We start from the raw sequence: 15,538 nt of genomic DNA on the forward strand, positions 1-15,538 counted from the left end.
GAAAGCCCTTTTCTCTGGGTCTGCACTCAAAAGCATTCAAGGCCAGGCTGTTTTATTGTGTTTCCTCTCTGGTCTGCTGGCATAAATACAGGAGGAGGAGCTGAAGCAACCAAGCGGAAACTGAAACTAAGTTCTTTAATTCGCTTTTTTTCAAAGTGAGTCCCAAATAGTGAGTTCTAGTAAATGGACCAAAAGCCTCGAGAATTTTTGAAAGAAAAATAAATTTAAAAAGTTATCACTTTCCCTTTTACTTTTTTTCTTCCATACACATACCCCATGCAGGTCAGGTCGGCCTTCACAGCAGGTTAGCCAAACCACAGCTGTTCTTGAACCCTTTCCCATAGTTCATGAGGTTTATGCCTTGAGCAGGTTCCCATGCAAAACAAAACAAAACAACAACAACAAAAAAAGAAGGAATCCTTATTTTGCTTCTCTTCTTGAGAGGAAGAACAGATTCCTAGTTCACATTCCCAGGCACCCTGACCCAGGAACTGGGTGGCCTGGATCTGTACATCAACCAGCCATCCCGGTCATGGAAAGGCCCACACCAAAAGGGAATCAACTTTTTGTTCAGTATTTTTTTTATTGTTTTTATTGAGCTATATATTTTCTCTACTCCCCTTCCACCTCTCCCCTCCCCTTCTACCCTCTCCCATGGTTCCCATGCTCCCAATTTACTCAGGAGATCTTGTCTTTTTCTACTTCCTATATAGATTAGATTCATGTATGTCTTTCTTAGGGTCCTCTTTGTTGTCTAAGTTCACTGGGATTGTGAATTGTAGGCTGGCTTTTCTTTGTTTTATGTCTAAAAGCCACTTATGAGTGAGTACATATATTTGTCTTTCTGGGTCTGGGTTACCTCACTCAATATGATGTTTTCTAGATCCATCCATTTGCCTGAAATTTTCAAGATGCCATTATTTTTTTTTCTGCTGTGTAAATATACCACATTTTCCTTATCCATTCTTTGGTCAAGGGGCATCTAGGTTGTTTCCAGGTTCTGGCTATGACAAACAATGCTGCTATGAACATAGCTAAGAACACGTCCTTGTGGTACATTTGAGCATCTTTTGGGTAAATACCCAAAAGTGGTATAGCTGGGTCTGGAGGTAGGTCAAAAAGGAATCAACTTTTAATTTGCATCTTAGGTTGGACATGGTGGCACGGACCTTTAATCCCTGCACTGGGATGCAGAGGCAGGTGGATGGATCTCTGTCAGTTTGAGGCCAGCCTGGTCTACATAGTGAGTTCCAGGATAGCCATAGCCATATAGTGAGACCCTGACTTGGAAAACCAAAACAGCAATAACAACAACATCAAAAATAATTTATGCCTTCATCTTTATCAGATTTGTTTGGCATAATTAGCTCTCCAAGAGCATGCTGAGGGTAACTGGGGACAGGGGTGTTGGAAACCTACAATGCTGAACTCCAGGCTCTAACAAGTGATACCCATTCCACTCACCAACCGTCCTGACTGGCTGGTTGGTTCCTCTCTATTTGTTTTTTGGTGGCATGTCTATACTTGCATATGCTTCCCCTCCTGGCCATTTAAGTACATCTTTTTTCTTTGAAGTAGGCGCTCAACATAGTCCTGGCTATCCTAGAACTCAGTAGGCCAGGCCAGTATTGGATACAGAGAGATCCACCTACCTCTGCCTTCCAGATGCTAGGATTAAAGGTGTGTTCCACCATGAACATCCTGTAAGCACACCTCACCTTTTTTCTGTTTTTTCTAGACAGGGTTTCTCTGTGTAACCCAGGCTGTGCTGGAACTCACTCTGTAGACCAGGCTGGCCTCAAACTCAGGGACTTGCCTGCCTCTGCCTCCTGAGTGCTGGAATTAAAGGTGTGTGCCATCACACAGCCTGTAAGTACATCCCACTCTTAAGGATCATCTGAGGATTCAGTCTTCAAAGCATTTCTGACACAGTGAGTATATGTTCGTAGAAACTTTTACATTGCATACCTTTATCTTAGTCATTTGATGTCAACTTCATAGGTGGTTGGTTTTGTTCTTATTTTTTACAGATTTCAATACATAGGAAAAAATGCATGCTTTTCCCCTAGCCACAAAAATGCTATGATATGTGTGCCATACTTGCTATATTCTTTGTCAGGACTCAGGGCAAAATGTCTGTTTTCAGTCCAGAGACCTGCTTAAAAATACACGTGTGTGCCTATCATGTGTCTGTCTATCAGTAACACATACATGCAATGCATACATACTATAGACTATAGTGATTTTCATTTGAGCGTAAAATTCGGTGTAAAATAAATCTAACTTAAACCTTTCCTAGATGTTTTAGTTCCAGAAACCCCAAACTAACCTCAAAGATGACTTCATGCCAGTGAGCAGATAGAGGGGAAGGTCAGTAACCTTGACCGTGAATCTGCTCTCTGGAATTTGCTCTTTGAACTCAGTGTTTGAGGGCGTGGGCTACAGAGATGGGGTCCTGGGTTCTGGGTTCTTGCAGCTTATGAGTGACTTACAGATACTCAATGCTATGCGATTCTTACTGAAATATTTTCTTCTTAATGCATGATTAATTAGTCCTCCATTGGCTGTCTACCTCAAATCTGTTTTCTCTTTTGCAGCTTATGAACTTGGGCAATAAAAAAATAAAACTGTCACCATGTATCTTTGTGACTGTTGAAGGTAACCCTGCTCAGCACCCCTCCCATTCAGAGTCCACGCTGGAAGTCTGACAAGCCTGCAATGCAGTTTCCAGTCTGCTGAAGCAGGTGTGGAGGGACTCCTTGGGGCACCCTCTCATAGGAGCCACACCTCATCAGAAGTCTCTTGGCTTCTGTCAACCTGGTCTCAGTTGCCTTCCTTCTGTCCTTCCAGACTCCCGCAGCTGTCTGCCTTGCTCACTTGGAGGCTTAGCTCTCTTCTAGTCCTTGGACTACATCAACCTGGGATTTAGCACTCTAGAAATTTCCATCTTTCCCAAACGGCAACTCACTTCCAGTCCTGGTGACAGACTTCCTGTTCTCCAGTTTGCAGATATGGGCTTCATTCTTGGCAACCAGCACCGCTCTGAACCAGGACACCCAAGGATCAATAGCCCTATCCCGGGACGAATCACTGCCACTTCCCGGCCTGTCCCTGCATCCCTGGGGCCTCTATGAAAGCTCTCCCATGTATTCTTCTAGGTTCTAATACCCGCTGCCGCATTTGCTGCACTGCAGACTCACGCCCACATCCAGTGGGCATCACTTTCATCCTTGATCCCGCTGCCACACACTCGCTAAGAAAACAATCAAGAAATCCACAACAGAATCAGAACTAGAGCGATGCCCAGCTTTACAGCCGCCTTTCTCACTCGTGACCATCACCTGCACGCGGGGCCCCACAGCTTCTGCTCTGAATGCCTATTCTAACTCACAGAAGCTCATTAAGTTGTATAGACCTGTATAGATCTGGTTAATGAATTAAAAAAAATCTAGTATGTGTTTTTTTTATTTATTGCAAGGTTTTATAATAAAGTTTGTAAGATAAACACATTTCTCAAAAAATTAAAAAGCAAAAGTAAATAATGAAAATGCAACAAAAATAAAAACTGTGTTTAGGACTTGACTTAAATATTAACTCAGTTTTACAAGCAGGGAAAGAAGAGATTCTAAAGCCATTTTCAAACTTATCTGGCAGTGCACTCCATCTCTTTTCTCAAACAGCTCATGCTCTGGAAAGTGAAACCTAACGCGTTCACTTGTTAAAAATTAAAAGGATCAGGGAGGGAAATTCCAAGCTCAGAACTCACAATAAACACAAATAACCTCAATTTTGCAACAGGGAACTTCCCTTAGAGGACACTGAAGGCCTGCTGAGTCAACTCCAAAGCCGTCCAATCAAGAGCCAGGGAGGGAAACTCTCTGCAGATAAATACTGCACAGTAGCCCAGCACTGGGAGGCATTTCGCAGCTGACTGACACCTGTCCCGAGCCAGCCATCCCGAAGCCTCCACTGTCAGCACCATGAACGCAAGCGCTGTCCTCGTTTTCTGCCTCATCCTGCTGAGTCTGAGTGGGACACAGGGTAAGGAACACCAGGGCTATTTAATTTCCCAAGCCAGAAAGATGGCAGGGCTCGAGTCTAAACAGTGCCTTTCTAGGTTTTATTGTGTGCCTAGGAAGGAAAGGAAACGGGCAGAGACTCCTCCTGCTTGCACAACTTATGCTGGTCGAAGTCAGAGAAAAATAAGAGAAAGGGAATGAAGAAGAGAGGAAAGAATGGAGGGGGAGGTAGGGAGGAAAGAACTGTGAGAGAGTGGAGAAGGAGGGAGGGGAGAAGCAGGGAAGAGGGGGGTTAAGACAGATGTCTCCTTACCTTAGCCTATTTAATAATATAATCTATATGTAAGGGTGTGATTTCATCATTAACAAGTCGCAGGCAGTCTCCTTCTTCACAGTAATGAGCTATTTAACCATTCGGCCCTATGGTCCGATGAGCTACACCTCTCCTCAGATTAAGTGACAATAATGGGGACAGGTTCTGCGAATCACTGCCTCGCCTCTATTAAGTTCGCTGTGTCGCTCTCCTCCTTCCTACAGGAATCCCTCTCTCAAGAACAGTCCGCTGCTCCTGCATCAAGACTGATGACCGACCCATAAAACCCAGGGCCATAGGAAAACTGGAGATTATTCCTGCAAGTCAATCCTGTCCACGCGTGGAGATCATGTGAGTCAAATCCCACTTGCCGCTAACTCCCCTTATGTAATCGCATGTTAAACATGCGATGGTAACCGGGACAGATCAGCCAAGGCTGTGTGATAACTCTACATACAACTAACGGGCAGGACTCGAGTTCACTGAGGACCTGGACGGTACCTCTGTTGTCAGCCTGATGCTAACCTACCTATCTCATTGCCCTTTTCTATAGAGTCACGATGAAAAGGACTGAAGAGAAGAGATGTCTGAATCCTGAGTCTGAGGCCATCAAGAGTTTAGTGCAAGCAGTTAGCAAAAAAAGGTGGGTTTCCTGCCGTTCTTTCAGGAACTGGCAGTTGTAGGAAGCAGCTTCTGCACTTGGTTTTGCTGTGGGATCTTTGCCTTAAACTCACGTGACCACCATGCTTCTTCCCACCTCCATTTACACAACACTGAGGTACCACCTTAGGCCATAAATACCTACAGTTCAGGAGTGACAGGTAATTACTGCAACCTGTAGGCGCTTATAAACCGTCTGCGTAAAGCGGTCCGATTTTCCACATTGCCTCTCTAAAAACAACAGCCACTGTGACCCACAGTAACTGGCCAGCAGCAGGAAGTGCACCAAGTCTTTTTCTCAAGGGTCCTTGGGTTCCCAGACTGAAGTCAGTCTATTCCACGCAGTACACTGTCTTTTTTCTACAGGTCTAAAAGAGCTCCTTAACCAGAGAGAAGCCAATCACCACAGTGCTGTGACCGACAGAAGGCCGGACAGCCAGGAGCCGTCTCCATCGCTTCCCTTCACATCGTGTGTGGCTAGCCTTAATTGTCCCTGGTTCTCCTGAAAGGTGACCAACCACGGTCACATCAGCTGCTATTCCTAGTGACATCAGGACGATGGGCAGTTCATCGTCCTGAGACAACAGCAACTCCAGTAACAAGAGTTCCCAGCTCTAAGAGTTGGTCCTGAGTTCTCACACAAAGAGCTGCAATGGCTCTCCCGGCGCTGTACCATACGCTACGCCGAGGTGCTACACTCTTAGCCTTGTGCCAGCCCTGCCTGCTCCTCTCACCCTCCTCGTCCTCCCTGTCTTAAGGTGTGTTAGGAGATCTCTTTGATTCTGAGTTACCTGGGTTCTTTGATCTCAAACACAGTCACAGTAAGACTCCCATCGGCCTGCTCCTGAGGCCACGCTTTTTCTCACGGCTTACTGCCATCTTCCCAAGGGGCCCTCGTAACTCAGAATACTGACAGGAAGCTAGAATGTATGGAAATGTATGTATAAATATTATTTAATGAACAACTGTTTCAGATGTATGGTTTTTGTACGATTTTCATTGTATATGGAAGAACTTTTGTAACTGACTACACATATCAATGAGTAATTAGAGAAGTTTATACAGACAAGTGGTTTTGAATGTTACATAACACAAAAAGTGTTGGATGGTTTTCAAAATAAAAATAATGTACTGTACTGAAAATATTGAGACCAAAAGGTAATAAAGTAAAATAGCTAATCTGAAATGCCTTGTGGTTGGTTCATCTGACTGAGAATTATTTCCGAGCTTTAGAGACTCAACAACTTGGACAGGAAGTTGGTATGGGATGGGTAGAGGACAAACAGATCAGGAGAATTACCACACTCCTCCTAAGTGCAACCTCCTCAAGGCCCACCATGTAACGTTCCTATACAACTGGCAAGGCGTGGGAGAATGACATGGGCAGGGAACTGTCCTGGTTAGTTTTTATTGCCAATTCCACACAACTGAGTCGTCTGGGAAGAAGGGGTCTCTGTTGAGGGGATGTGTAAATCAGACTGGCCTGTGGCCATGTCCGAGGGTGACCGTCTCGACTAATGTCGGATGTGGGCGGGCTCAGCCCACTCCGGGCAGGGTCACCCTGAGCAGGTGGTCCCGGGTTGCGTAAGAAAGCTAGCAGAGCATGAGCCAAGGGAAGCAAACCAGGACGCAAGCCAGTAAGCAGCCTCCTCCGTGGTTTCTGCTCCTGCTTCCTGCCCTGGCTTCCCTTGGTGATAGACCGTTGCCTGGAGACAATCCTTTCCTCCCTGAAGTTGCTTTTGGTCTTTAGCACAGCAGCAGAGAGGAAGCTCGAGCAGACTCCTAGACATCTCTGCCAGAATACTGCACAGGCAAACCTGGAGTCAGTTCACTTCCCTGCTAGCCCTGTGTCTTCACCTCTGTTTCAGAGACTTGTGTAATTATACCACTGTCCACTCAGTTCCCCAAACAAGACAGTCACATGACCACTGCTTCCTGACCTCCTCTGCCCAATCAGTGACTGCGAGGATGCCTGCAACACTATCAGCTGATAAATTATTAGACTCTGGAATGTATGAAGAATTCTCATGGGGGTCTCCAGGAAGGCTCAGCAAAGAAAGGCTTCTGACACTAAGCCTGATGACCCAAGTTCACCCCCGGGACCCAAGAGGACAGAGCTAACTCCAGCAAATCGTCCTCTGACTGCCACACCCATCGCGCAGGCTCTGTGCACTGTCCCACCTCAACCCACCACACACACAGTACAAATGTGAAAGGAATGCTCACAGACTTTCACAGAAGAACAAAAGCACTTGCCCTTAACATGAAAGGATGCCCAACCTCATTTTCATGAAGGAAATGTGTTCTCAGATCCTTAAATACTTCATGTCGCACCATCAGACTGGCAAAAAATAAATCAGGTAATTCTGACAACAGAAAAATATACAACTGAGGAAGGTCCTTTCACGGCTAGTGAGAACAAGTAGTCACGACTTCAGTGGAAAGAGTTGGATATTCTGAAGCTGAACACCTCATCCTGTATGCCCGAGCAATTCTATCACCATCTAATAATCCATTGTCTCATAGGACACAGGATACACAGCAGTGCTGGCTACTCGTCAGAACTAGATGGGAAGAGCCCACTGATGAAGACCCCATACACTGGAATCGGGCTGAAAGTTTCTACCCTGCTGACTAGTCCTACAGTGCTGAAAAATGCTGAGGCTGGAGAACAGCGAACAACAGTCCAATCGAGCTGTGGATCCTGCATGCGACACTACCAAGGCCAGGCAAGATGTCTCCACTAGTGCAATAGTTGTAAGTCTATTTAGGGTAACCGAAAGCTCTCTGATTGGGATCTGAGGCCCACTCCACAAGAGTAAATCATCATCTGCTACTATAAAGCCAGTCAGAAGCCCATGCCTGGGGATACTAGAGGCCTAGCTATGCTCATTTTTGCTAAGTGGATATGATGTGCCCATCAAATTGCCTTCTAATAACCGTTTATGCCTGCGGGTTACTGCTGTTGCCAGTTTTAGTGAGAATAGCCGTTCTCTGCGGTTGATAGTAGTAACTACAAAGGCACATACCTGATTGAATGATGAGGATGGGTGCCAGTCAAGTAATCAGCCGAAATTGGAACTACAGATGATCACATATGCATGCCAAAGCCCAGGAAACACAGCAGAAGAAAGGGCTGGAAATGTAAGAGCAGAAAGGAAGAGAGGTGTGGGACACTGACTGAGGATCACGTGTCTGTGGACACTGACTGAGGATCACGTGTCTGTGGATCACGTGTCTGTGGGACACTGACTGAGGATCACGTGTCCCTTTTTGAAGGTTGCATTTTTAAACCCACAGCAGCTAGGATTACCTGCATGAGATCAACACAAGACTGGACTTAAATATCCTGTCATGGAAGTGGGGAGAACTCATGAGACTCCACCCAACCTGGGGGATTCGTACAGAGTTAATGGTGAGGGGGCATTTCTTCAGGGGTACAGTATGGGGAGTAGATGACGTCTTGAATACCTGTGCATAGCCACGCCTCAGCCCCATGAGAACTTGCAAAACCTTCCTCTGGTCTGGTCCAAGTGTTTACAGATGATTGGCCAAGAACTAGTAACTTCAGCTCCCTCCTCCTGGATGACCACTACCTGAGATGTCATCTCCTACAGAGACCTCCCACTGAGACTGGCTAACCCCTCCTCCTGCAGGTAACAATAGGTACTCTCCATCAGAGAGACCACAGCCTACTTCCAGCTTTCTGCATGTGTGTCTGTCATTTCTTCATTTCCTCATCACACAGTCAGGTTTCCAGGACCAAGCCACGCAGGACATAGTGGTATAGCCACTGGTCGGATTCTGTAAATACTCTAACGTAATACATTGGGTCATTAAAGCGCGTGTGTGCGCACACACATACACACACACATACTAGTTGGGAAGAGGAAAGGGTCAATAAGAATAGGAGCAATAAGAAAGGGTCATGGGGGAATATGAATATGACCAAAACACAGTATGCACACATATGCAAATGTGGTAACGAAATCCATTAACATATGCTAATAAAGATTCTTAAAAGAATATTTAAAGTAACATGACTAGCAATAGCAAAAACCAGAAACCAATCCAACGTCTATGAGGGGACAGCTGAGGTATTCAGTGACATGTATCAACAAAAACACACCACAATGGGTGAATCTAAGAAACAGTCCTGGTGGGTGTGGTGGTGCGTACTCGTGGTCACAGCTTCTTGGTGGGCGTGGTGGTGCACAGCTACTTGAGAGGTGGGGGTGAGAGGATTGAAAGTTCAAGACCAGCTTGGACAACTTAGTGAGACACTGTCTCAAAGTTTAAAAGGGACTCAGTGACAGAACTCTGGCCTGCCATTCACGAGGCTCTGGGTTCTGCCTTTAGCACCGAATGAGATAAAGAAGGAACATGCCACAGAGGAGCGCAGGCATCTGACTCCATTTCCTGCAGTTTTTGTTGCTTTGGTGGTTATACTAGAAATCAAACACAGAGCCTTGTGTGTGCCAGAAAACAAAGAAATGATTTACTAAAAATGCATAATTCTGAAGAGAGAAGAGAACACCAGGCACCAGGGACACGACCCGGGCTTTCTGGACTCCAGTCTGTCTCTGTGGTAGGTAGGTAACAGCCTGTGCTCTCATCAGATCTCCAATCTGCTGTCCTCTTCTTTTGGCAGGCGTATTCTTTCTTTTTTTTTTTTAAGATTTATTTGTTTATTATGTACACAGTGTTCAGCCTCAATGTATGCCTTCAGGCCAGAAGAGGGCACCAGATCTCATTACAGATGGCTGTGAACCACCATGTGGTTGCTGGGAATTGAACTCAGGACCTCCGGAAGAGAAGTTAGTCCTCTTAACCTCTGAGCCATCTCTCCACCCATGCAGGCATATTCTATTAAAAAAAAAAAAAAACTGGGGCTGGAGAGATGGCGAGGTGCTTATGAGGGCCGCCAGCTCTTCCAGAGGACCCAGGTTTAGATTCGACCACCTACATAGCAGCTAATGATCGCATCAACCCTCCCTTTCCCTCCCTTTTCTTCTTCTTCTTCTTCTTCTTCTTCTTCTTCTTCTTCTTCTTCTTCTTCTTCTTCTTCTTCTTCTTCTTCTTCTTCTTCTTCTTTTTGGATGGGGGTGTGTGTTTCATTTTACTGTATTAGGATGCAAGTCAAGGCCTCTTATAAGCTAGGGAACATGGCCTTCTTCTAAACGGAATTTCCAAAGTCAAAGCCTCAGCTTTGAAGCCAGTCACAATAGTTAACAGCTAAATTTTAGGACACATTCAAACCATAGCATCTACCTAACCGGTTGCTGACAAGCACATTTCAAAGAGCTGTTGAGACAGCATTAAACATCTCTCTGTTCAAAGGCAAGGTGTGTATTCAACAGTGTATGCCTGTTGTATGTCAGGTCACAAGAAACAACTGTTAACTTACAGCTTAACGGTTAAACAGAAACAATGGCAATCTGTTATTCTGTGTATTTAAAAAAAAAAAACTACAGAGGAAAACAGAATTCCTTTCCTGGGAATGCAATGGCAGAGCTGGGCTTGAAAGACTCACTGGCAACTGACGGACACAGAGAGAAAAGTGACCTTTAGTTCAGGAGAGGACACACAAAGGCACGCGTGTGTTTACTCTGAAGAAAGTGCACGCAGCTGCAGGTACAGATGCTGCCAGAACTGGTGGTGGACGGAGAGATGCGAACCAAGCCATGAGTGGCTTTCTGTGTTTGGTGTCTGCCGTCAACACTATAGTTTACTTTTTATGCCAGATGTGTGTTATAAAACACACAGAGAAGGCAGAGGCAGGCAGATCTCTGAGAGTTTGAGGCCAGCCTGATCTACAGGGCAAGTTCCCTAACAGCCAGGACTATTACACAGAGACACCCTGTGTCAGCACGCACATGCGTGCGTGCACATGCACACAGGAAATCCACAGCTTCTGCATCTCAGGACTCAAGCAGCACAGACTGAAAATGACAGACTACCATCCATCACTACATAATAATGCTTTCGTAGCTGCAGACTACATAAACTGTACTGTGCAGGCGAATGCATGGGAATCCACGAGAGCCCAAATAAAAGGATACTGGTGGAAAGAACACTGGCTCCAGGATTATTAGAGAGATGAGAAATGCTATGGCCTGGTGACACGGTGGCATTCTAAGGCTGCACCGTATGTGCTAAGTGACATAACAGTGACCTGAGATGCTGCAGACCGTATGTCTTCCAATGGCTGGTGTCAGGATAAATAAACAAAACACACGTGGCTCCCTGTTGTCTCATCTATGCTAACACTAAACACTACCCGGAAGCAATGCCGAAGGGAGCAGGTTAAAAACGGTGGACCCTGTTTGGGCAAAGTTTGGACCACCTCGAGCTGTAGCACGACAAAGCAAAAGGGACCGGATATACTTATCTATTCCCAATAGTGTACCTCAGAGTCCATCCCAGGGAACACACAGTAGGGAGACTTGTCCAGGGAGCAAGCATCAGAGATTCCTTCTTGCTGTCATATCCACAGACTTCCATACATAACTATGTATCAGGACTAAGAAAAACTATCACTTCACATGGAGAGGAAGAAAGAACTGAGAGAAAAATACCAGAAGTGTAAAAATTCCAAGCCCTACATCCTCAGACACTGAAGCGCCCCTCCTGTATTTGGCACATAAAACAAAAGCTAAATTAAAGCTACACGCAGGGAGAAGACTGTGTCTAAGATGCCAAGTGTAGCATCATGTCTACATCTAACTAAATTACCAAAAACTAAAACGTACAACTGAAGTCAGAAAGCCAATGAAGTTTCACAAATGACAGGAGTTACAAATCCCTCACCTCCAGAGGAGAAAATACTGAGAGGAAAAACCGTACGGACACCTTAAGAGGATTAGAAAGTGCTAGAGTTCGGCTTTCCCCTGGGAGTGACGAGGTGCAGGACCCAGCTCTCCCTGGGCTGTCTGGAGACTAAGCACCACTCCCACCTTGTATTACTTTCACCTTAATTCTTAACTGTGAGCAACCTTTGCTGCTTTAACCAGATACAGCCGTTGAGAATGGGCCATTCAGCCAATGAACTGACAGCCGGCACATCACTGTGCACAGCTACCTTGTGCAAAGGGCTGTCAATCCGTCAACCCCTTCTTCGTCTACCAAGTGGACGGTCACCATGATGCCCTGATGCCTTGACGGCTTCACAGTAGCTCTGGAGAATTTACTTCCACTGTAAGAAGCCCTGAGACTCCGCCTGTTGAAGCCATGGATTCTGCTTGCAGGGACCTTGCCTCAGTCATGGCTGCTTCAGGGAACTGTGCCAAGCCTCAGTGAACTCTAGATGCCCCTGCCTACCCTGCTGCTATTCCCACTAAGGAAGGGTGAGGGATACCGCCTGAGTGGTCCAGAAAAATGCTTGTTTCGTTGGTGTTCAGCACACGACTGATACAGAAGCTGTGCACAGGCATGCCACGCCCCCCCTCCAGCCTCTGATTTAAAGATCCTCTGTCCACAGATTTTGACAAGCGACTGTGGGTATCTCTGTACAGATCTCTGAATTTGTCTTATTTGGAGCACATATCTGAGTTCTCTAGAGTAACAGAACTTACAGAGAAAGGGGATTTATTAGAATGACTTACAGGTTGTGGTTCGGCTAAGCCAATAATGGGTGCCTAATGAACATAAGACCCAGGAATCCAGTGGCTGTCCACAGGCTGCATGTCTCAGCTGGTCTTCAATACGTAGGAATCCCAGCGTAGGCTCTAACGCCAGTGACGGGATGGACTTGCTAGCAGGGCAAGGGCAAGCAGGCAAAGAGCAAAGACTTCCTCCTTCCTCCTTCCATGTCCTTTGTACAGAGTGCCAGCAGATGGTGTAGCCCGGAGTAGAGGTGGGTCTTCTCCCCTCGAAAGATCCGGAATAAAGGTGTCTTCCCACTTCAGAACTGGATTAGAAGTGGATCTCACCACGTCAAATGATTCAATTAAGCAAAAGTCCCTCACAGGTGTGCCCAGCCGTTTTGGGTTTTAGTCAATTCCAGATGTGGTCAACTGACAGCCAAAACCGCCATCACAGAGCACTGAGTGTTCCTGTCTGGGAAGCTGAGGGTCTTGATCCTGTGAACATTTTCTCCGCCCCTTTCTCTTTCCCAAGCTCACATTAAGGATGTGTGGGCCAACTTGAAGGTATCACATATTTAGGTTCGATTTTCTCTTCCTCAGTATTTTCTTTCTGCTCTCAGACTCAATAATCCCCATGATCTTGTCTTCACATATGTTGGTTCTTTTCCCTCCTGACTATTCAAAACTGCCACTGAAGAGCTCCTATGTGATTTTTTCAGTTGGGTTTTCCTGTGGTACTGGTGTCTGACCCCGGGGCCTCAGGAATACGCTTTCCCACCAGCCGCTGAAGGTTTCAAATTTTCCAGGTCCCAAAACTGACAGTTTCTCTTTTAGAATTCCCACTTCTTTATTGCTGCCTTCATTTTGTTGTTGTTCTTTGCACTGGCTTCCTTAGCTCTATACGCATGCTTCAGACAAGTGATTTGACATTTCTAGTTAATAGATCTATTCTTTGGTTTCCCCTTTGGGACCTCAGTTCACCTTAATCAGCTCTTCAAAGGCCCCATCTCTATATGAGAACACCAGAAGCTCAGGCTCCCACAGAAGAATTTGGGGGACATAAACCAGCTCACGACGGGAGTTGAATTAAAAAAAAAAAGTCATGAAAGGAAGGCAACAAAATAAAGATCACTTAACTAAAGTAGATACTTTCCCATCCAAAATATGTAAATGACTGACATATAGTTACAATGTCCATACCATGATCCCCTGTATTCTCAATTCCACTTTCCACAGGTTCCAACACCCAGCCACTACAAGGTTGTTGATAGATATTCTGAGAGACATCGCCCTCACATTACCTCTCGTTGGAGTATATTGTTATAGCTGTAACCTTTTAGCATACCTAGTTTATAAGTTAAACCTATTATAGGTATATATATAGATAGATAGATAGATGGATAGATAGATAGATATAGATATAGATATAGACATATATAGATAGATATATACAAGGCTTGGTGTTACCTATGGTTCCAGGCATCCACTGAAGGTTTTGAAGTAGATCCACCAAGATCAGAAGACTACTGTACTCTGACCCTATTTGACAATTGATCTTAGAAAGGTAGACTAAGTAAGTATGAAACCAAGACAAGCTAAAATGTAACTGTGATATAAAATAGAGGACTGGAACAATAGCTCAGTCAGTAAAGTGCTTGCCACTTAAGGATGAGGACCTGAATTCAATCCCCAGAACCCATCCATGTAAGACAGCCCACAGCATGGCTGGCTGATATCCACCAGGTAAGACAGCCTATGGCATAGATACCCAACTGTATGTGAAGAGAAGGAACAGAAGAGGAGAGAATGGGGTGAGGTGGGGACTGGGAATTGGGGGAGGGAAGTTCGTGCTTCTAATTCCCATGTTGGTAAGGTGGAGACAGGTAAATCTCAGCCAGAGTAGCCTATTGGCAAGTTCCAGGAGAGTAAGGGCATTTGTTTAAAAAAAATGCCAAGGACCTGAGGAATGACAGTCAAGGGTGACCTCTGGCTTCTATATGCCTGTACACCTTACACACATGACTACGCAAGCTCGTGCACACACACACACACACACACACACACACACACGGTACAACTGGGAATATCATATGCCAATTTTTGCATAATAAATACAAATAATAGAAGGCTGAGGAACAAATACATGTACATATCAATTAGGGCTATTATGAAATTAACCTCTTTCTGGCAAGCAATCAAATGTTACAGAAATATTGAATATTCTTATTATTTGTCTTTTTAATGTCAAAGAAGGAAAGGCTAAACATTTCTGTTAGGAGACATGGTTTTATCATGTTGTCCACGCTGGCCCTGAATGCTGGGGGTTCAAGCAATCATCCTGTCTCAGTCTCCTTGGTACCTGAGACTACAGGGGTGCACCACCTCACACGGAACCAGAAAACAAAATAATTAGAGCACTATTGTGTTACTGATGCTAGAGACAACCCAAATGTTCAGCACTGAGAACAATTTAGACATATACAGAACTATTTTAAAAAAATATGTCATCCACATAGAGACAAAGGAAATATTCATATAAAGTAAAATTAATGAATAAAAATGTGACAAAATCAGTGACGAAGATATACAAACAGGTAGGGTGTGTGTGTTCATGCGTGTGCATGCTCATGTGTGTGTACTTTTGTGTATATGCTCGTGTTCATGTGTGCATGCGCTTGTGTGTATGCTCGTGTGTGTGTGTGTATTCATGTGTGTGCACTCATGTATGTGCATGCTCCTGTGTGTGTGTTCGTGCTTTTCATAAACCTCCGTGATGTGCTTTCTTGACTAGAATCCTTCGTTTCACCCTCACAGACTCCAAGCCCCTTTGCCTTTCAGTGGCTGGCTACCTTTTTCCACCCAATCCTCACAATTCCTTTTCCACCGTCTTCTACCCTTGCACAGCCCCTGCCACTTCTGAATGCCTTCTTGTGCCTCTTTACTTTCTTGCAGTTAGGAAT

The 15,538-nt window shown here is 45.2% G+C and overlaps 2 protein-coding genes across 4 annotated transcripts in view; one reads left to right on the top strand and one right to left on the bottom strand.

The window, feature by feature from the left end:
- Art3 (ADP-ribosyltransferase 3 (inactive)) overlaps positions 1-15,538 on the bottom strand; it is a 94,472-nt gene that overhangs the window by 76,574 nt on the left and 2,360 nt on the right. The window contains exon 2 of one of the 3 annotated variants that reach the window (XM_087908864.1): positions 8,022-8,128. The exons of the other annotated variants lie outside the window; for them this stretch is intronic. The gene's annotated coding sequence lies outside the window, so the exon portion shown is untranslated. The remainder of the gene's footprint in view (positions 1-8,021; positions 8,129-15,538) is intronic. 3 annotated transcript variants of the gene reach the window in all.
- Cxcl10 (C-X-C motif chemokine ligand 10) lies at positions 3,886-6,178 on the top strand. The gene is made up of 4 exons (XM_048425865.3): positions 3,886-4,041; positions 4,557-4,683; positions 4,886-4,975; positions 5,359-6,178. The coding sequence occupies exons 1-4, from the start codon at positions 3,981-3,983 to the stop codon at positions 5,375-5,377; spliced, it is 297 nt and encodes a 98-aa protein (XP_048281822.1). The 5' UTR covers positions 3,886-3,980; the 3' UTR covers positions 5,378-6,178.

Source organism: Myodes glareolus, chromosome 8, assembly GCF_982192425.1.
Source record: "Myodes glareolus chromosome 8, mMyoGla1.1, whole genome shotgun sequence".
In the NCBI taxonomy this organism is placed as follows: Eukaryota; Metazoa; Chordata; class Mammalia; order Rodentia; family Cricetidae; genus Myodes; species Myodes glareolus.

Excerpts from the sequence above, each read along its gene's own strand:
- Cxcl10 (XM_048425865.3), top strand. The coding sequence starts at position 3,981 with ATGAACGCAAGCGCTGTCCTCGTTTTCTGCCTCATCCTGCTGAGTCTG. Across the intron at positions 4,042-4,556 it reads GAGTCTGAGTGGGACACAGG|GAATCCCTCTCTCAAGAACA; the intron begins GTAAGGAACACC and ends TCCTTCCTACAG. Across the intron at positions 4,684-4,885 it reads TGTCCACGCGTGGAGATCAT|AGTCACGATGAAAAGGACTG; the intron begins GTGAGTCAAATC and ends CCTTTTCTATAG.